Here is a 21,804-nt window from a genome sequence, read left to right on the forward strand (position 1 = left end):
AAACTGCACCATCAGTCTGACCCCCCCCCCCCCCCCCCCCCCCCTTCTCTTGTTTTGTATATATTTCTCTTGATTGTACATATTTCCTCTGTTTGATATTTATTCCTGCTATCTTACTATTGATAATTTACTCCTGCACAGTTGGTGTTAAGCACCCATAATTTTGTTGTACATGTACAATCACAATAAAGGCTATTCTATTCTATTCTATTCTATTCTATCCTATTCTATTCAGAAGCCCTGATTCATTGTTCTATTCTCTTATGTTTGCCTGCTTTTAGACCCGAGGCATGATTTGATGACTGTCTGATATCGGGCTCTTCGATGCTGCTTTCGTGTTTCTTATTTGGAGAAAAAAACCTGGCACTTGTCATCTATTTAAATTTAAAATGTAATTTATAACCCCAGGTATTTCACATGAGGTATGATTTGTGCCCACGTTTAAAAAAGTTTTGCAAATTTAAATCATATAAATCACATAGATCTGTGATTTTAAGGATTTTAACCCCCCGTAGATCACAAATAACACACAATCACACCTTTTTCTTATTTATTCAGCGGCTTATTTGTTTTTTCCCTAAAAATTAATTCCTTAATTACACATAGTGTATTATTACATATATTTTTCTTTTCTTGTATAATTGTTAAATGCTAACGGTATTTTCTTTTTTTTGTCTTCTTTTTCTTTTTACGATGTCTGCTTTAATGCATTCACATTTCTTTGTTAAACTGCATAATTTTCCGTTCTCTTCAGCATTTCATGCCCCTAATTTATAACCACAAACAAACAGCAACCCTTCAAACTTTGAGGAGGATTAAAGTGACTCAGCTTATTTGGTTTGCAGGCCTTTAGAGAAAGAAAAATCTCCTAATCCCAGGCTTCTTCTTCCATGATTTCTGCGACCCGCTTGCTTGCTCGTGCTACCAGAGAACATGCTGTGCTGCTGCAGCCTGGCATCACGTTACTGAGTGTGCTTTTGTAGTTTTCCAAAAACGTGGTGGTATTAATTTATGATTTACACTTTGACTGCTCAGAGAAGAAAGGCACAATATAAATACTGGTCCATTCAGCAGATGTTTCCTAGAATTTCTTATTATATCCTTAAGAGCTGACTTTCTGGACTCACAGAGTTTGCCAACCTCAGCTTTTGATTAGAGCTTGGACTTCACCCTCGTCTCCAGTGCAACTGTCTCTCACATAAGACAATGGACAAAAATCCAAAGAGCTTTTTTATTGAATCTTTATTTCACATATTTACACCCACAAAAATTGGATTATTTACATTCACATTTAATTATCTGGCAAAGAATTAAATTCTTAATAACCTGATGAGTGTCCGTTGATGTCTGGCAAATAAACTGAAGTGGACAAAGAGGGCTGAATTTAAGGTACTGGCTTAATTCACATCAGCTTCCCAGTCTGATCGGGAGTGAAAGGGAAAAATAGCATGGACTGTTTTGTAGTAGATCCACTTCATAAATAATTAACCCAAAACACAAATGTGAAACCACATTTTTACACCAAAGCTGGTCCGGAGCATAACATGACTTGACAAAACTTAAACAACCACCTTTACAAAAGTTCAAACACGCGTTCTTAAACACAACGTACGAGAAATGATTGTGCTTTGTATTTATTTACATAAGTAATACAGTGAATGTTGCATTCATGTCTTTTTATGTCACGTTAAACTCAACTAAATCTTGCTGCATCCATCAGTGAATACAACAAAATACCTTTAATGGGGATACTTGAGATTGAATTCATAACCAGATTAAAAGTATTCGTTGCTTAAAGTTACATTACCAGGTGTAGTGTCGTGTTCAGCAGCATCGAGCTGATCATTTTTGTGGTAATGGTAAATATTTGGAGGGGGTTTACATTCACGCCATTAGCAGATGATGATGATGTTAACTATAGCAACTTCTCCAGGTTTTCTGCACCTTAAATTAGAATTAAGATTTTATATTTTATTCCACTCAGAATGAAATTTGAGGCCAGCTGCTTTAAACAAGCAAAAACTGGAGGAAAAAAGCTGTTTGTGTGGTTTGTTTGATTCTCTAGTTTCACATGAAAACAAACATTTCCTTGGCAGGACAGTAGACGTGACCTGGAACTTGTTGGGGAGTGCACTGGTTTGATTCCCATCGCATAAATTTTGAAATCACTTGGCCGCCAGTTTTTACTGACAGCTAGCAGACAGGAAAAACCTGGTCACCTTATTTGTTATATATTCTGTTCTCACGCTTTATTATTTTGAAAGACTGAGTGAAGACATTTGTCAACAGTTGAATTTCTTCTTTTCTGAATCATTAGTGCTGTACCAAACAATAGCTGCTCTGCTCTCACAAATCACTGGGACCTAATACGAGAGATCTGGAAGGTTAAATCAGGCTACGGTCCTATTTGATTGCCTCAAACATTTGTTTTCCATCATGCACCTCTGTCTGGTCATGTCTACTAAGGTTCGGGGCTGCAGAGCATGTGTGAAAACAGCTTTTTAATTTGAATTACCTTGGAAGGCATCTGCTGTGTTGTTCACTACAACAATGTGGAAAGCAGCAGAGCTACACAGACATGAAAACAACATATTTCTGCTGTTTAGATGCAGACCATTTTCCCGAGTCTGAAAGTCACATCTGCAGTTAATCCAACATAGCATGAATACCAACTGCAAGGGAGCATTTAATGCACCTCTTGGAGAAAGGTTGGAGTTGACGAGCCAAAATGCTGAAGTCTGACAGAAAAAAGCGAGACTGTAAGCAGCCCTATTTCATAGTCCCAATATGGTTGTCAACATGATGGGTCGGTATATTAAGTATATCTGAAAGGCAGTAAATTGTCTCTAAGGTTTATACTTTTACCCACATGTTTGTACTCTGACTGGGGGAATATCAAGAACAAAGGGTTCACGAACTCAATACTTAAATGATTATTATAAAAATAAAAAAATATAGCACAGCATTTACATCTCTAAACAGGAATACACCTAAAATTTCTGTGTGGACTCAAATGACTTTTATACAAACATTTCTTAATGGCAGAACTGAGAACAACTGCAGCTGGTATTGCTTTTGTTTATTTGTGATTGGTGTATCCAGGCCTGGTGGGGAGCACTGTCCCCTCAAAGCAAGATGGTTCCTTGGTTTAAACTTTGTGGCCAGGTGGGCCTTTTATGTGGAGCTTTTGTGTTCTTCCTGTGCCTCCATGGGCTTTTCTCCAGGTGGTCCAGTTTGTTCCCTCAGTCCAAAGACGTACAATTTTCTTAGTGTTTCTAAATTAGTCATAGGCTTGGATATAAGCGTTAAAGCTCTGATTCTTTGTGCTAGCCCCCTGGAAGTGGAAGCCTGTTCAGGCAACACAGGCAGTTTCAATGGTTCCAACTTTTGGTGGTTTTAGGCACGACTGCTTCAGGGGTTAAAGAAGAATAAGAACAAAGAATAAAAGTTTGACAAACTCTCGGTCTTTGGCAAACTTTCCTGTGGATATTTGTGTTGCACAGCCACTTCACAGCCAAATTGTCTACCCCAGGCAAGACCACTATGGCAAAACATCTGCACTAATTTACTTTTGGCTACATGACTCTGCTCTGGGACCCCTGCAGCAGCAGCAAGACCCTGCAGAGAAGAAAAGAAAAAGAGGCGGTAGGTGAAGGTGGGCTACAAAGTGGCTTGCAGGTGTGGAGCAACTGTAGCTAGGCTGAAGCAGTTTAAAACGCATGCCCTACATTACATTTGCCTCAGGGTGTGTAGTAGGCTGTAAGAGTTGATCTGCAGGTTTGCATCTCAGTGTGACATTGAGACCTACCTATCCAAGACTTCAGCTAGTCTGTTGTTTAAGCCTCTGGAGACGCGTAATTTGGGGGGTATTCCGGTGTAGCCCGTGGATTAGTTTAGGAACTCCTTTCTAGATTGCATTTTAGCAAATTGAATCCTCCTTTTGCTCTCCACACAGATTGTAGATGACACAACAAGAAATTAAACAGTTTGTGCAACAAGTAGTCTATATTTTGCTGAAGATCTAGGTTGGATATTGGGTCCAGAGCTATGAATTAGGCATTAGATGCCTAGTTGGATATTAAAATTGCTTTTGGGCCTAAATATCCTTAAAAACTGTACTTCCGCCTTAAAGAGATGTTTGTAAAAAAAAAACTACACCCCTGGAAAGTCCAGTCCACACTTACTTTAAGACACTCGAATACAAAAGTCTGTTTGGTTTGATAAGCACTCATGCACAGCCACATCAGTGTCTTCTCCCCTCAGAGAACCAGTGTCGTAAAGGTTGTTTGACTTCTCCTTGACTTTTATAGTTTTGAACTCTAGGAGAAGTCTAGATGCTACCACGCTCATCATTACAGCACGGTAGCATCATTAAGCTATTTCACCAGGTAAAACCCGAGATGCCCAGTCCAAGACCTGCTACTCTAGCTGATCAGAAATGCACCGAAGAAGCTGGTCTCCTCGTCCATGTCCACAGCAGATGCATTTGTCACCGTGACGAACAGGCGGTCGCCGGTAGTGAGCGGGAACAGCCCCCCCTGGTGGGCGGAGTGCAGAGAGTACTGGGAACCTCGGGACCAGCAGGAAGTGCGGCTTGTTTTCATCAGCAGGATGGGAGCCGGGTATGAGCTCATCTGTTGGGAGAAGAGCAGGTGAGAGAAATGCGATATGTTAGAAGTGCTAAAGAAAGAGTGCTTCAAAGGTGGCGTGAAGGCAGGAATTACAAATTTTGATTTCATGTTTGAGTCTCAACCACAGAGAAGAGAAGCAACCAATCAGCTGTCAGCGAGCTGTCACTGCTTATGATCAAAAAACTCCTAAATTTTGTCTTAAACAAAAGCTTTCTTGGGAGATGTTTACAAGTTTCTCAATCATACTCTGGTCCAAGAATCTGTCTTTTGCAGGACAAAACAAATTAATTTCAATTATAATCTGGGCTCAGAAAAACAAAGCAAAAGACAAAGAAGAATCCAATCCATGTGCTCCATGAGTACACTGGCATATGGCCCTTCGGTGGCTGGTTTCTAAATGCTCGCTAATATAAAACAAGACTATTACTCAGAAAAGCTTTAACACAGACTTCTTTGATGGCCTGTACTACACAGTATCATATCAGCACCAGAGGTTTTCGCTTGGTCGTTCAGCAAAAAAATCAAGTGGAAGTTGGTCAGGTGATAGTTGAGGCAGCTAATTTGGCTAATGCTAATCAGCTGCAGCTTGCCTGGTGAGTGACTGGTTACTGTCACATACCTGCAAACATCAAGCATGACCACTGTTAAACTAGTGAAGTCCAACAGTCACATTTAATAAAACATCCATTTACAAACAGATGGCACACGGCCCGGGATGCCTTAAAAAATTGTGACAATAAGTTCAGCATGTTTTTCCACTTGCACAGTCTCCACAGTCACTACAAGAAAGATTGTTGTCATAAATAACGGAGAAGCATCGGTGCAGATCCTCGGCTCAACCTCCTTAATTTGGTTTGTTATGACAGGCCATCTTAGGGCTGTTCGATATAACGATATATATCGGATGACGATATAAAAACGTCTATCGTTTCATTTTACGCTATCGTTTGTTTCGTGGTGTCGCAAAATAAACTCTTTACGGCAATATTTTTTCATGGTTTTGATGGTCACTGTAGTGGCTATATTAATTTCTTAAAGTTCTCTATTTCTCTTATATTTAATATAACCACACTACAGATGGACAAGCACCTGTTTTTATGCCGAGGGTAACACCATCGCGTGTCTGCTTGTTTATGTTCCACATAAACCTTTCACAATAAAGCTCAAGATCCTGTTGAGACTTTTCAAAATAAACTGAATCACGTGAAAGAGCAGATCATTTACAGATGAGAAGTAAAAAAGAGCCGCAGGTGCTAAAAAGTAAACCTTAGACTCAAACGTTAGAACAGGCAGTTCCCCGCAGCACGTCGTGTAATAAATAAATACTCACAAATAAAACGGCGGCCGTTACAACTTACGTCTAAAAATGTATAGTTTCATGTATCGGTTAAAACACTCAACTCCAGGTACACAACGCGCAGCTGGAAACACTTCACGCAAGTCGAGCTGCCCGAGATTCACAGAATTTACAAAAATGTTACATTTTTGTGATTTATATCGTTATCGGGCGATAGATGTCTTATATCGGGATATGAGGTTTTGGTCATATCGCACAGCCCTAGGCCATCTGTAATGTCTTCTTCAGAAGGACTCCAAAATCTCCGAACAATGATTCAGGGGTCTGAATTGGCAGAAATTAACAGTTTGAACAAACACTCCCATGAACTCATCAGCTTTAAAACTTGCGACACAATCCCAACTATTACATCCTGATCAACCAGACTGGATGCCCCAGTGGGCTCCATTTTTGACATTTTTATTTTAATTCATTTCTGATCCAAAAATAAAAAGCACAATGGATTTGAATGCCCATTAATACACAAGCATAATGCTAGAAAATGGCTCTTTTTCATTTTTACGGGTAAAATATGTCCCCTTTAATTGAAGTTTTAGCTGACAAAGCAGAAGCCAAAGGTTACTCGATATTTACAGCAATTCTGTCTGAATGCTTATTAGTCATCATATTTTACTAGTCAGACACCATCCTAACACCCCCCCCCCCCACCCCCCCGCCCCAGTGACTCAACAGTCTGCGATGTTCTGTGCAACAAACACTAAAAGATTGCAAATAAATGTGCAGATAGGTCAAGACAAGCTGGATTTAATTCATGCAGAAGGAGTTTTGTTTTATCGCCAAAATGAATAATTAGACTGATGCATGAGTACAGGTCAAACCAAATTTTTACAACACTAGACGAGTGAAAGAACAAAAAGTGATAAGTTAGTTTATGAATGTGTCTCTCACCTTCTTATAGATGTACTGCAGCAGAGGTTTCCCCCTATCCTCCACCTCCTCGCTGTCCTCGCCATCCTCCCCCAGGTGGCTGTGTCTGAAGTAAGTCTGGGCGTAGACGTAGTAGAGGCCCGGCTGCGACACCACCAGCTCCCCATCCACCAGCTGGACGTCCTGGAGGAAGGCCAGCCCCTTACGGCCCTCCCACCATGAGATCTTCTGGCCATAAACGCGCCGCCCAGCAAAGACTGGAGCTGAGGAAGTAAGGCAAGTGGACAACATCAGATTTTGTTATGCAATCACATGTGATGACAGCTAAAACTTCATTTTAAGGGTGGTGGAGTTCAACAGTTTGTTTTAAAGACTCCTAATAACGAGGTCAGGATATGTGAAAGTAATCATTCTGAGCCAAAAACTCTCAGTTTTGGGAGTTTGTTCTACTCATAAATCTCTATGATGTCGGTGAGAGGGGATATCCCTAATGTGGTCATCTTAGGCCCAGAAGCCGCACCCAACTGCTGTCCAAATTTTGTTAATGAGGGGCATTCAATAAGAAGAAAGTTGGCTTAAAGGGCAAACAGCTTGTTTAAGACAGGGGATCTGGCTTATTTTGAAGTGTAACTCATGCAAAGCTACGCTAGTAGAGTCCAAGAATAAAATACAGACATTGCCTTTAAATTGAAAGGTCACTCTGTGCATGCTGTTTAAATTTTGCTCTAACGCAATCCGCCTAGCGGCCACTTTCAGCAGCACTCACCTCCTCCTGCTCGCTCCAGTTTGGGGACATAGCTGCCCGTGACATGAGCGGCAACTTTGGGGCGAGAGAGAGAGAGCAGCACCTGGGAGACTTCATCTAACGTGAAGGAAAGGATGGAAAATGCACCCAGAAAAGTCCGATCAGAGGATAGATCAGTATTTAGTAGGTCATAGGTCAGATGTTTGCATGTTTCGGTTTTGCTTTCTCACCTTTCACTTCCGACGAATTCTGCCTCAGCCTCTGCCTCTGTCTCTGCTGAGACAATGACTGTAGGAAAAACAGTGGTGAAGTAAGATTTTTGAGTAATATGTCTGTAACATTAAACATAGTAATAACCTTTTGCCACTTTATCTGCCGAGCGGGGCCATCAGCTCATACCGCAGACCTGCCAAGCAGCGTCTTATCTAACTTTGACCCTGTAAATGTGCTGACATCAGATCAGATCAGATCAGAGACTTGCTCCTTTGAATAAAAAAAGAAGTCTTCGTGTTAACGTTGGCAACGGATTCTTTCCTGGAAACGACCCGTCTCCAATTTCCTCGTGTTTTTCATTTCTTTTGCCAATTAATTGGAAACTACTGCCAAACCAACTAAAACCATTTTCTAAATAATGGTTCTGGACAGTTTAGCTCAGCTGCAGAAATGTGTTTTAAAAGAAAAAAAAGAAGAGGCTTTCTGAAAGAATCTGAGAAAAGAGATAAGACATCATTTAATGATTATTTAGCTGTCAAAGAGAAGATCAGAAGATAACAACAGGTAACTTATTCAAATATTCCCAAAAAAGATGAGTTAATCATCGGAGATTAGAGATTCATGCATACTTTAAAAACAAGATGTCACCGGATAGTTTCAGCACGGGAATACTAATAGCGGGTTGTCAGTCTGACAAACGGCTGGTCAGCCGGTTCATTGCTTTGGTTCAAACGGAAATATTTTCTCCTACAGGATCAATTGTCTTAAGGTGTCTTTTTTTATGCAAATAATGCTGCTTAGTGGAAAAATCCTGCCGATATTGGTGCTAGCACATTTGTAGGAACTAAGACTCATCACACCAGGCGGACAGGAGAGTCGTCTGCTGCTCATCTGCTTCAAGTTTTGACATGTTCCGTGTTCAGAGAAGCTCTTCTTCATACCTTGGTTGTAACGAGTGGTTTGTTACTATCGCCTTCCTATCAGTTCAATCTGGCATCAATGACGCATTTTCATCCAGAGAACTCACGGTCACTGGATATTTCCTCTTTTTCAGACAAGTGTCTGTAAACCAAAGAGATGACTGTGTGGGAAAATCCCAGCAGGTCAGCAGTTTCTGAGACACTCAGATCAGCTTGTCTGGCACCAACAACCTTTCAAAGTCACTTAAATCACCTTTTTCCCCATTCTGATGATCAGGTTGAACTTTGTCTGCATGTCTAAATGCACTGAGTTGCTGCCATGTGATTGGCTGACTAGATATCTTTGTTAACAAGCAGCTCAACAGGTGTACCTAACAAAGTGGCCAGTGAGTACAATAAAATGATTAAATTAGGTTTAATTGACGCTGTAAAACTTTACACCAACACATCTGCAGCTATGGGTGTTTTTTAGGTTTCTACCATTCACCTGCCTGTTGAGTGTGTTTTTAGAGGAAATGCTAAAACCCGAACCAACGTCCTGGATCAGACCGTCTCTGTGTTGTTTATGTTCTGAACTAAATTTAATCAACCAGCAGAATCGGAAAAAATCCAACTCGAAGTATTTAGCAGAGCAGCAAAGTCAGAGGAGGAGAGAAGGGAACGAAAACAAACAATGTGCACAAATAGCAAGCAAAAGAAAATGAATATGTTTGCTGTGTGTGTGTGTGTGTGTGTGTGTGTGTGTGTGTGTGTGTGTGTGTGTGTGTGTGTGTGTGTGTGTGTGTGTCAGTGCAGGGCAGGTGAATGCATTCCTGTGCTGATTAAACCACACAGGATCACATCACATCTCCAGCTATGAAGGAGTTCATTGTGCATCCGCAGGCAGTGATTTGGATCATTTCAGTTTTTCTTTCTTCAGCGAATATCCACAGGAAGCCCCTAATAATGATAATAATAATGACCCCTCTTTGAGTTTAAGAGATAAAGCTGCCTTTATTCTACATTTTTCTTTCTGCCAATGAATCCCATGGAAAACAATAAATTAATAGTTTTAGGATAACAATGGAGCCCTGTTAAACAGAAGCCTTGTTTTTTTTAGTCGTACTCCTGCTCTCCCGTGGCGCCCCTCTTGTGTTTATCATCAAGAGTAAAACTTTGCTTGAAATTTTCTTTGCTTGAAATTTAATTGAACTCCAGCTGTGCGGAGTTCAATTAAATAAGGGACCGCGGAATAAAAAATAACAATAAACCTTCTTCAGCATTTGCTTTGTAAGCATTTTTCAGACTTTGCAGCTGGGAGGAGTGTAGGAGGTTAGCAATGTCTCCAAAGCCCTGTGGGTGGGGAGTTTTTGATGCAGTGCAGTGAAGGAGAAGAAATTAAGTTTTGAAATCTCAGCAGCTGGCCAAATCATTCGAGTCATTAATAGAGATCGGCTGAAACCGATATGCACAGCTCATTTTCAGATTTTACCAAGCGGAAAAACTCTGCAGCTGAGACATGAAAGCAACTCTGAGCTGCCAGAAGCTGCAGAGCCTCTAATGCAGCGGTCCCCAACCTTTTTTACGCCACGGACCGGTTTATGCCCGACAATATTTTCATGGACCGGCCTTTAAGGTGTCGCGGATAAATACAACAAAATAAAACTAGTACCGGTACCGAAAAAAAGAAAATTTATTCATAACACAGGTGAAAAGACCCAGGAAAACCGAGTAAACGATAAAAACGATAACAAAATAACGCTGAAAACCGATAAAAACCCTGAAAACTATACATTTCACACCTGAGCCTCAACTCTCGCGGCCCGGTACCAAACGACTCATGGACCGGTACCGGTCCGAGGCCCGGGGGTTGGGGACCGCTGCTCTACTGACCACTTGAGGCTCCTAAAGTGAGTCAGTCCCCCCAGTAACTCCCAGGTTTAACATGTACACCTTCAGATTTAAACAGGTTTACTGAAAACTGTTTTTATTCTAGTGACTCATTGAACCCTTCATAGTAGCTGTATGAGACCTGAATTATTTGAAGTTTATCCAGGCTTAAAGTTAGGGCTGTGCGTCTGATGAGTGTCAGGTAGCCTGTAGCTCTCTGCTAATATGTGGATTCTGGATACCAGCAGCTTTTCCAGGAAGTCTTTGTCTCTTCTTTGGTATTTTATCACTGTTTCTAAGTACTAATTATCTGATATATGTGTCTGTAGGTTACAACTAAACAGTCTATGGATGCAGCAACAACAAGAACAGCATGGCATCAGCCAAAATGCTATCACTGAGGCTTCAGAAGAGGGTTTTAGAAAGAATCAGGTGACGTCAGAGGCATTATATTCAGAGCAGCAAGTTAAAAGCCAATCAAGTTGCTGTGCATGTGAATAGGAGAGGCGGTTTCTGCTGTGTGGTAGCAGACACAGCTCTCTATTGGTTAAATATAAAGATGTATTTAAGTGTATTCTAACTTTTTCTTGGCTTCCTGTATCCATAGTGTGCATAAACATGGCGCGTATTCAGCATATGTTGAGTTGCTGTTTGTGTCGGCACTCTAATGAACGAATGATAACATTTCATGACTAATACTGGTTTACTCATCGTGTAGTCAGTGTGGGGCTCTGGAGTGTGTGTCAAACGTCTACAATAATGAATCTGTTAAAATGTTTATATTACTTTGAAACCCACTTTGAGGTTTAGATTTAAAATGTTTTTACAATGAGCGCACTGTGTTTATACCCTGTTTATTTTAGCATAACTAACGCCATTTCTCTTAGACGTTTCAGTGACGTTCTTCTTCTACAATAATGAAATTATTTAGATGTGTTAGCTGTTGTGTTGCTTGTTTATTAGTGAAGTTAGTTATTTGTATAACAAGCAAAACCCTCAATATTTCATCTTAAATACTGTTTTGTCCAATGTGTAACAACATTTGAACATTTCAATGAAAATGAACTTAAGAAATGCTTATTTGCCATCACTGGTATTCCTGCAGGATGAGGTCAAAATGATCCCCTAAGAGGTTTCAGTGTTAAACCTCATTTCGGGGCAAAGTAGCCAAACATTATAAGAGGGTTTTATCAGATTTGCTGCTTATTCTCTACATGTTTTTACATCCCACTGACAGCTTAAAGTTAAGACGCTTTCTCCCTATTAATTTAGACTGTAGCTTTAAAGTAAGCACCCTGATTTCTTTCACAGTTTTAATTTAATTTCAAAGTAATGCCACAGTGGCTGCATTCATTGTTTACATACAGTTTGTGGATTTTATAGGTCAGTTAAGTTCTGGGGGGTAAAAGTAGGCAATAATTCCTCGTGATACTGTACCTTCTCGATGAGGAGGTGAACCTGCTGAGTGACCTGCCAGCATAGATCTCCTCGCACATCCGTGATGCTCTGCAGGTCAGTGCCCGTCAGACAGGAGACACTGCTCCTGGCAAAAGTCTCCTTTATCTGTGAATAGTGACGGTATGAAGTATAGCATTGAACAAGTGGAGCAATGTCTCTTCATTTTCCCATCAAACATTCCTGACACACCTGACGGTCTCTGTGGTTTCATTTTGCAAAACCAAAAGTTGTTTTCAAGGTCTGTTCGCTTTAAAAACATAATTTTACATGCTGATGTTAACTTAATTGCACCAATTTTTCTTGCTCTTTTTTTGTAGAAAAATGCCCATTGTCCACACTAAAACAATTACTGTCTAAAGAGTTGGCTTTAGAACCTGAGTCATCATAATTTCCTGGCATGCATCCCTTTCCTTCCTTGTCATGTGTTTAAGTTTCATTTTCCACATATCGCTGCTGCATCTCATCTCTGGGTTAATGATTGATTACTGTAAACAAAGGCTGAGAGTTGTACTGGACTGAATCCATCTGAGCAGAGGACTCTCAGATGTACTTCAACAAAAGTACAGTCAGGGCAGCATAGTCACACTCACAAAAATTCAGGCGCATAGGTCTGTACAAACTCTTGCTGACACTCACAGATGATCGTAAAATGATCTGCAGGCCACCTCTCCTGCTGCTTTTCTTTTTAACTTCCTTGTTCTCTGTTCTACGTTTGCAGCTGCAGAGAAAAACAAGGTGTGTATGTTTGCGTGACATTGCATTGTGCAAACCTAACTCCAGAGCAGCATAAGTGACCTGCATTAAAATGTGTAAAAGAAAAGAAAAAAAGAAAAAGAAATTAAAAGTGGGCTATATGTTCTTTGGAGCGCAGCAGCAACACCAGAGCGCAAAACTAATTAAAGTGGTTTGCTCCAGAACTTGTCACCGCTGAACTGCGCATTAAAACTCTAATTAAGTCAGCAGCAAAATGAAGTAAAACGCGGCTGCATCAACTTTGCCCCCGCCTCGCTGTGCGCAAAGCACGGCCATGCGTAAAAGCCTCCGCGCGTCCCTTACTCCTCTGTCCGAACTTTAAATTCTTCCTTACCGAGTTGAGAGCCGTTGTGAAGTGCAGCACGGTGATGGTGACGACCACAGTCTGCAGCAGAACCGCCACCAGCAGCAGGACCCCGAGCTTCGGACCGGAGCCCGTCATAACGACAGACTGCCGTCCGGTACCCGACCAGCGCCACCCGTCCCGTTCGCAGACGTCCAGAACAAGAACAATGGCAGAGAGCTGACTGCTTAACTTCTACCCTCTCTGTCCCCTGCAAGCAGGAGGAGGAGGAGGAGGAGGCGGGGCCGGGCCTGAAGAACAAGAGCTTTTCCCTCTTTGAGATTTGTGCTGCAGGGATTATTGTTTCATTTCTGCGCTGAAAAAACACAGATAGCCGTCTAGTTTATTATGAAGTCTCATATCGTTGCTATAGATCTCTGCTCCAAGTTTTACTGTGAGAAAAATGCCTTTGACATGACCGGAGATCATGTTCTGAAACATGCTCAGAATAGCTCAGCAGTTGGATTTTGGAATGCACAGGACTTGCATAGAGAGTTTGTGGAGGCTAATCTAAACGAATGATTTCACCACTTGTATTAAATCTTTATGAATTTGTGGTCCAGGGCAACAATGGAACAGCTGTGTTTATCATTAGTATCCTAAATGAATTGTATCTTCAGTTCAGATGTAAGGGGTCATATGTGTGTATCGCCCACTTAACTGTTTTGATTTGGAGATTAACTTTTTCTAGTTTCAAGTTTTTCCTGCTGCCTGGTGTCAAGTTAATAAGCTGTTAATAAGCTGTGTTTCTTTCCATAAGGAAGAGGAAGAGCATTAATTCAGCAGTCATGCCTTACATAACAAATGGTATCTAACTGTATGAATGAATAAAGTGTATTAATTCATACAATAACAAATAGAAACTAAAATAAGCATAATTGTTATTCACCTGTTGTGTCATTTCAACTCATTGTGAGTCTTTACTACTTGCTGCTGTCATTTTACACTTGAACTGGTTTCTCTGTGGCACCTCCTTTTACTGCTCAGACACGCACAAGCATCACACTTGGCAAGAGGTGCGGTGAAATCATATTAATTGAGTTGACAACAACAATGTAATGTAATATCTCTTCCAACAAGTATTACACTGAACAAGTGAGAGCAAGAGAGACAAAGAAGCCAACAGGGGAAAAATTGTAGGAGGTTTTCAGTCATTTCAGTGTGTTTGACCACAGTTTGTGTTGAGGTCAAAACTCTTTACAGCCTCCAAACTGCTGGTCCTTTGTAGTTAGCTTCCTCCGTGCTATGTTAATGCTGTCAATACCGAACAACACTGGAGTAAAATGAATAAATTGTCTATTTGTCATTTTTTCATTTGTTAAGATTTTAGGACATTTTGAGATTCAGGTGTTTGAGTAAGTTTTGGATCGATACCTGATCCAAGTGTCACATTTTTGCATCATTTTTGGCACTTTAAGCTTTGTCCTTCAATGAACTCCTTCTTGGAAAATGGTCAGATTTAGATAATATTTTGTCATTCTTATCTTTAATATTCTAAAAGTTTAAACTTTTGCTACAGTATCCAGGGTGCTGTAGCAAATTTCAGAGTTTCATGAAAACAATACCGAAGTTTTAACTTCAAAGCGCATGCTTAGGAGTTCCATCTGAAGGGATCAGCGTGCATGAAATTCTTTGGCTGCATATAATATCCCAAGATGAACAAAACAACTTCTTGCAGACATACCCAAAATCCAACAGAAAACTGAATTGACTGTGTAATTACTGACATTTACAGGCTTTATACGTAAAAACAAACAAAGAAAAACCCGGTGCAGGAGGTTGATCAGGTCATCATGTAGGAAAAGTTTAAAGCAGGTTGGGAAGCTTTTGATTTTTTATTGACCAAAGGCTCCACGGTGCAGGTTTTAATGCCGGCACTGTCCATTCTACTGTGTTTATTATTCCTGATAAGTTGCATGTATGAAATTCTGTAGCCACACATATGAAAAACTCTTGTATCATCACCTTGAACTGTCAAGACTAATGGACTGGTAGAGTCAGGTGCACACTCGGGAGAGCTCAGTTCAGTGCATTTATTTACAGTGAAGACGCTATTGCAAATGTGCAAACAGGGAATGGTGCTCCAGGGAGGGGGGACCAATGGAAAGGGGTCCAAATATCCACTATGTGCAGTTTTCTCACTCTCACGCTCAAGGTCACAATGGTGGAGGAAATCCAGGAACCTGTGCACAGGGAACAGAGGGTCAAAATCCACAAAGCCAGGAGCAGAGCAAAGACACACGTAGATAGAAGCTGGAGCAGAAGCCAAGGAGGTTCAGGGACCACAACATAAACCTAACATGATGTCAGTCATTTTAAATTTACTGTGTGATTATGGTGCCATTTTTACTATTTGCAGGCTTTTTACTTTTAGCAAACTCCTCACAGAAAATGTATCACATTACCATATTTGGTCAGTTTATTCTTATAGGATGTTTGTGACGCTTTTGTTTCAAACCTTTGAGTTTTTATTGAAGGGCATGTAATTTGTGATTTTATATGTTTCTACCATGAAACATCAACCACCCTAAAAGCCTAATAACTCATATGTATATAGCACATACTCAAAGGCCTCAGTAAATAGGTGCCATTTTAATTGTTTTTAAAAATGTCCAGAGAAATGTCCACACTCTGAACACAGCCTAGTCTCCAAGATCCACAATGGGTCATTGCAGATCTCACAGACTAGGCTGTGTTCAGAGAATGGAAGCAGCAGCAGTAAAGGCTCTGTCCACAAAGGACTACAGTCTGGTGTGAGAGATGGAGAGTAAGCCTTTATCTGTGAAATACAGAATTTAAAATGGGGAGTAAGGGAGGAGAAGGTCAGATAAATGCTGTGGAGCACATGCATGTAGGGATTTATAGGTGAGGAGAAGGATTTTATATGAGAAACATGTTTTATATGCAGGGTTTGATAGGGAGACCAAACAAGCAGGAACAAAGGTTTCAGCTGCAGAGTCTGAGTGCTTTGGCTGGAGTCTGGAGATGTTCTTTAGTTGGTAGAAGGCAGAGTTACAGATGGATTTAATATGGGATGAGAATAATTGGGTGGAATCCAGGATATGACACCCAGGTTGCAGACCTCTGGAGATAGTGAAACATATCATCCATCAATGTACAGATGGGCAGCTTTTCGAAGCAGAGATTTGAGAGCCATAAACCAGGAGTTCAGTTTTACTGTTGATCAGTTTTAGAGAACTGTTTGAGATCCTGTTTTTGATTTCTCCCAAGCAGCTGGTAAGGAACAAATGGGAGTACTGGCAACTGTATGTCATTAGCATAGCAGTGGAAACTGAACGTGATGAAAGGAAGAGATCCCAATAGATCCTTGAAGAACTCCTTGGTTGACTGAAACAGAGGAACATAAGCATTTTTAGGTGACATATTGTGTACTGCCAGTAATGTAAGACTGAAACCAGAGCCAATGTGAAAGAAGAAGAAGAGACTTTCTCAAAAACTTCAAAAACATCTTGTGTTTTAAAAGAATTCTGCCCTGCATGAGCTCAATATGCAAAATTCTGCAAAAACTGCTATTCTGATTTTGTTGTGCAACTGTAGCAACATCCCAGCTGTTTATAGACTTTGTGTTCCAACAGATTCCTGGAGAAATCCCGGAGAATCAACCGCGTCAACATCAAATATGTTCAGTCTCACCATAATCTAAATTGCAAACCTTTTGACTTTTTGAACGCCGTGTTTGGTCTGTGGGGGAATTTTCCCTGAAATTGGAAGTATCACTCAGTCTATCCCAATATTCTCATGTTTGATGAAAGTTCTGGCAGCGTGAGTATTCTGGCAACAAGAAAGACAGCCTTTGGTGGACAGGACAAAATTAATTCTTGTGTTTTATACATGATATGCAGCAACATGAAGCGCAATTTTAACTAGGTGTTTTCTAAGAGATTTGTAGCTCTTTTGTAACATCCTGTAAGAGTCCAGACCTGAATACATGCCTGAAATAAAGCCCATCGACTGCAGCGTGCCCCGACATGCAACAAGGTGCAAGGGCCCATGATTGCTGCTTGCAGCCTGAGCAACAGATATGTTTTGCATCAATGAACAACAGCCTTCTGATTTGAGTTAAAAAAGGGTATGCTCAGGAGAAAATCATAACTTAGAGTTTACTTCAAAGACTCCGACCACCTGAAGATATGTGTCAGGTTATATAAATTAGCAGACTTTCCCAGCGTTCTCTGTTTTAGTTCAAAATGTCTCTACATATTGTCATGGACCATAAATCCATCTCATTTCTGTTGGAGTTGACGATTGAAAAAAGGGCTTTTTAGAACTACACCAGGTGAAAAATGATCTGAAAGGATAATTGCCTGGTACCTTATATTTTTCACTGAATGTGTTGAACCTTGTTGCCTATTTTTGGACATATTTTCTCCTTGGGAGCAAATAATTGATGAGAACACTTTGAATGATTGCACTTTCTTGGAAGTGTACAGGGTTTTGATGTTCATGCGTTGAACATGCCTCTGCGTTGAAGGATAAAGTCGGACGGAAGGAATTTGAGGTTAAATGATGAAGTCGGTATGAAAGAAAGACAGTTGCTGCCCAACTTTACAGAAAAAAATAGCTGCACTGACATTTAACCTTTAAACAATGGTGGCTAAAAGCCAAGTTTTGGGCGTCTCAGTGATAGAGTTTATTTTTCTCTTCCTGGCTTGAGTTTAAATTGTAAATAGCTGTGGGATGTGCTGCGATGCTGCGATGCAGAGACGAATTAAAGGAAAAGGTTTGATGTTCACCCTTGAAAATGCAGAGAGGGGATCTGATGTTTTTGTAATGGTCATTTTGCTCACTCGGTCTAGTTGTCCCCTCAGAGGAAGGGTTTTTCTGCAATTACAAACTCGATTGGGATGATCATTTTTATCCTATGATGACACATTTCGATCCCGCTGGGAGTGGTCTCTTCCAGCATGACAGTGTTCGTTTTTATAGGGCACACGGGGTCAGTGGATGATTTGATTATTATGAAAAATGATGTGAATCATCTGCTACGGCTTTCACAGTTAATAGATCTCAACCAAATTTAACACCTATGGGAGATCTTGGATCAACACCAACATCAAAACACCAAGTGAGGGAATATCTTTTGGAGGAATGGCGTTCCAAACCCTTCAATGGAGTTTCAGAGTCTTGGAGAATCAATGTGAAGGTTGATTTTTAATGTGTTTCTCATCTGTGGGCAATACACCACACTTATAGCATGTGTTGGCTATGAATAAAAGACATTAAAACTTGTATAACCCAGTACATTATAATGTGTTGCGTATATAAGGCCGTTCACACGTATGAATCGAACCAAATCTGGAATAAATTTCCCCTTCATAACTTCCTAACTACAGGAGATATCCACATGAATTTTTCAAGACTGCAAAAAACACTGAGGTCTGTTAAAAACTGAAACCAAATCGGTTGTACATCAACTCCAAGTGTCACAATCTAAGCCAAAATCTGTTTTTTGTCAGGGGATCTTTTTCCTATCACCAGCTTCAAGCACCAGAATCACAGCAGATATACTAGTTTCTATAGAAAGCAAGAAAAATGGTACAAAAAGAAAGAAGCATTGGGACAAAATGTTGTTGACAAACTTCAACAACATTTTGGATCCACTGTTAAGGGGAATATCACCATGCAGGATAAGTGGAGGGTCAAAAGACGTTATGGCATATGAGAGGTTTTATTTTCAGTGTTGATTCCACCTTCTATTCAATTTCTTCTGGGTCAAAATAACTTCCACACACAGCAAAATAAACGTATAACTCATCAGCTTATCTTTGAGGTTATTACTTATAAAACTGAACTTTACCTCCATCTTATTGTTTTAGTGATTACATTTTATGTCACTTCTAAGTTTTTCAATAAAGTTTTGCAATCACATTGAACTTGACTCTGATTGTGACGTTACACTTTCACGTCTACTCAGCCTAGTTTAATTGATTCAGAATTTTCTTTATAATTTCCTCTGAGTTTGTTCTTTTATTAATTATTTCTATGAAGCGTTTTGTGACACTGGTTTTGAAAAGTGTACAAAAGCATACAAATAAACTTTATTATTATAATGCATATGATATTTTTGAATTAGTTTGATTCATGTTCATGAGTTGTCAGTTGTTTAATTTTCTGGTTGTGTAAGGAAATCATACTTTGATATCGCAGCATAACATGAAACAGTGTCTGACCCTTTGCCAGAGGTAAGTGAGACTCTAATATCAGTAAACGTCTTGTTGTTCTTGAATTGACAACAGTTTTAATGTAATAATGTGAAAACCTATTTTTAATTTTTTTCTAAAATCACAAAACTTTGTTTTTAAAGAATGACTGTTATGCTGTAGTGTGATGATTTGTGTCATCACGCTCTGTCACACTACAGCATAACAGTAACCCAGCAGCCCATAACCTTCACATCACTCCAGGCATCGCGAGGGTTTTACCCCACATCTGTGCATAGATGTCACATCGCTGTCAATTCTAATATGTCAAATTAAAAATAATCAGAATAGTAAAACAGTATAATAAAAGATTTTATCACCTATGAAGCTTTATTCCATTTTTTAAAATGTTGACATTTTCAGAAACCCCCTAGTTAGACCCCCGAGCATGACAGCTGCAGCAGAAATGCATCTCACACATTTAACCCATACAGGCCTTTGCAAAACATCAGTAGTCATGTTCCTCTCAAATGTGACACAAGTGGTAAAAATATTTTCTGAAAATATGACAAACTAAAACACTAATGTGGTTTCTTTTCATCAAATATTAGCCGTTGGTTCTTTGGGATAATGACTTTGGCTCTTAAATCACTGCAGAGGAAGAAGTTGAACAAGTTGAAACAAGGACTCAAAATTGAAACAATGCCAGTTAAACCTCAAACAATGGAAACCATTTGGAAAACATTATGCAAATATAACATTTATCCTCGCCCCAAGCTTCAGTTTGAGGAAGGTTATAGACTCCTTGTGAATATGTGGAAGAATGAGTTGGTCAAATGCTTTAAGTACATTATGATTAGATGTGTACAAAGCACTGTTTCCACTTTATCTGCTTCTATTAAAAAAAATCAACTCTTCCCTTTCTGCCAGCTTTAAAGGTGATATTTTGACTACGGTTTTTAATGTTTTGCACTCAGTTTTTTATGGAAACATTTCATCATCTCTGCAACTAGCTTAAAAAACAAACAAACAAGCAAAAAACACTTTTACACTAAATATTTGAAACCACCTCCCTGTGGTGTTGTAGCAATCAGAGTTACAACTTCTAAAGTAGTCCAAAAATATCGTCACCATTCAATAGACTTTAAACTTTAGGGAATAAAAATCCCCCAAAACTTACGTCTCCAAGTATTTCCAGTATTTGGACATTTCAACATTTTCTGGAGCTATAAATGTTCACAATTTTTTGTTGCTTGTCCCTTGTGACTGAAAAAATGTCAACGTATTTTTAGACTGACCGTCCTGGCATTTTCGAGCTCAAGGAGAGGATTTGCTAAAGTATTTATAAAGATAGAGAATGAAAATACCTGCGTTAGAAAGCTTATACAGTGGAATCACTGGGGTTGTTCTCGCTCTAATGTCGCAGTCAGAGAGCAGCTCTGGTGATGTAATTATCAATACATTGTTGTGCAATAAGGCGGGCTGAGCCTATAAATGGATCCTGGTCCTGCTGGCTCGTTTCTGCATCTGCAACATCTGGCCTCAATCTGACTTCACGCTCCACCGCCCCCTTGGGAGACGTGCTCCCCGGTTAGGTTTCACTCAGCTCCGTGGCTAAGTCTGCAGGGTCTGCTGGGGGTAACGGCGTCTGTAAGCCGTGTGGCGTGATAGAGAGTGCAGAGAAAAGGTCCATCAAGGCTGTAGGCGAGACAAAGACATGCATGTTGACACAGAGACACAACTTAGTATTTAAAGAGGAGGTTAGATTGACTCATATTCAGCCTCTAAAGATTTCATCAGAGGGACGGCATGTCTGACCCCGACCTTATTGCGAACCTTAAGCAAAAAAATACGTCTCAACCCTAAAATAAATCTTTACCTTTAAAGAACAACCTTCAAGGCCCCATAGCGTGATATAGAGGATTTAATCCCCACTTTATGATTAATACAGACCCAAGCTCACGGTCTGAGTGTAGTTCTGAATGGCAGCCAAGTTTTGATAGGGATACGAAGGGGAGAGCTGACCGACTCCCCCACAAAGTTACTCCCTCCTGCCTCAGTCGCCTTCCAAACTTCGTCTTTCACTCCCTTCTGGCCTCATTTTCCTCTCTCTCTTTGTCTCTTTGCCTCTGTTTCTTTCTCCCATTGTCCCTCAGTCCAAAGTTCTGATTTAGTTTAAAAATATATTCTTATTGTTATTACCATTACAGGAAGAGACTGTCCTCCTGTAAAAAAATGGCCCATTGAAGTTTATTATAAACTACTGCTATATAGTTATTCTGTTGCTTTATTGTCTGAGATCTTAGAAATTACTTTGTTGGACATCCTGGACTTACCAATAAAACCAGCAGCCAGAACTGCAAACCTTTCACTTTAATCACTTGGCTGTACAAGGTTTACAATTTACATGTAATAAATCTGAATTTAAGGGGCTTTGAACAAAAGGGGCTTTGCGTACAACTGGATATTTGGCACACCAAAACCAAA

At 40.1% G+C, this 21,804-nt stretch overlaps 1 protein-coding gene across 2 annotated transcripts; it reads right to left on the reverse strand.

The window, feature by feature from the left end:
* Positions 1-1,224: 1,224 nt before the first annotated feature.
* tnfsf10 (TNF superfamily member 10) lies at positions 1,225-13,370 on the reverse strand. 2 transcript variants are annotated; one of them, XM_005941926.3, is made up of 6 exons: positions 13,148-13,368; positions 12,040-12,165; positions 7,831-7,888; positions 7,622-7,717; positions 6,877-7,118; positions 1,225-4,634 (listed from the first exon to the last, which is right to left on the reverse strand). In XM_005941926.3, exons 1-6 carry the CDS (start codon positions 13,253-13,255, stop codon positions 4,425-4,427), a joined length of 840 nt encoding a protein of 279 aa, XP_005941988.1. In that variant the 5' UTR covers positions 13,256-13,368; the 3' UTR covers positions 1,225-4,424. The 2 variants fall into 2 exon arrangements, with proteins under 2 accessions (XP_005941988.1, XP_042084421.1); XM_042228487.1 differs by lacking the exon at positions 7,622-7,717 and having other exon boundaries at positions 13,148-13,370.
* Between the last annotated feature and the right edge of the window lie 8,434 nt (positions 13,371-21,804).

The sequence above is a fragment of the Haplochromis burtoni genome, unplaced genomic scaffold, assembly GCF_018398535.1.
Source record: "Haplochromis burtoni strain Fernald_Lab_line unplaced genomic scaffold, NCSU_Asbu1 Contig_326, whole genome shotgun sequence".
In the NCBI taxonomy this organism is placed as follows: Eukaryota; Metazoa; Chordata; class Actinopteri; order Cichliformes; family Cichlidae; genus Haplochromis; species Haplochromis burtoni.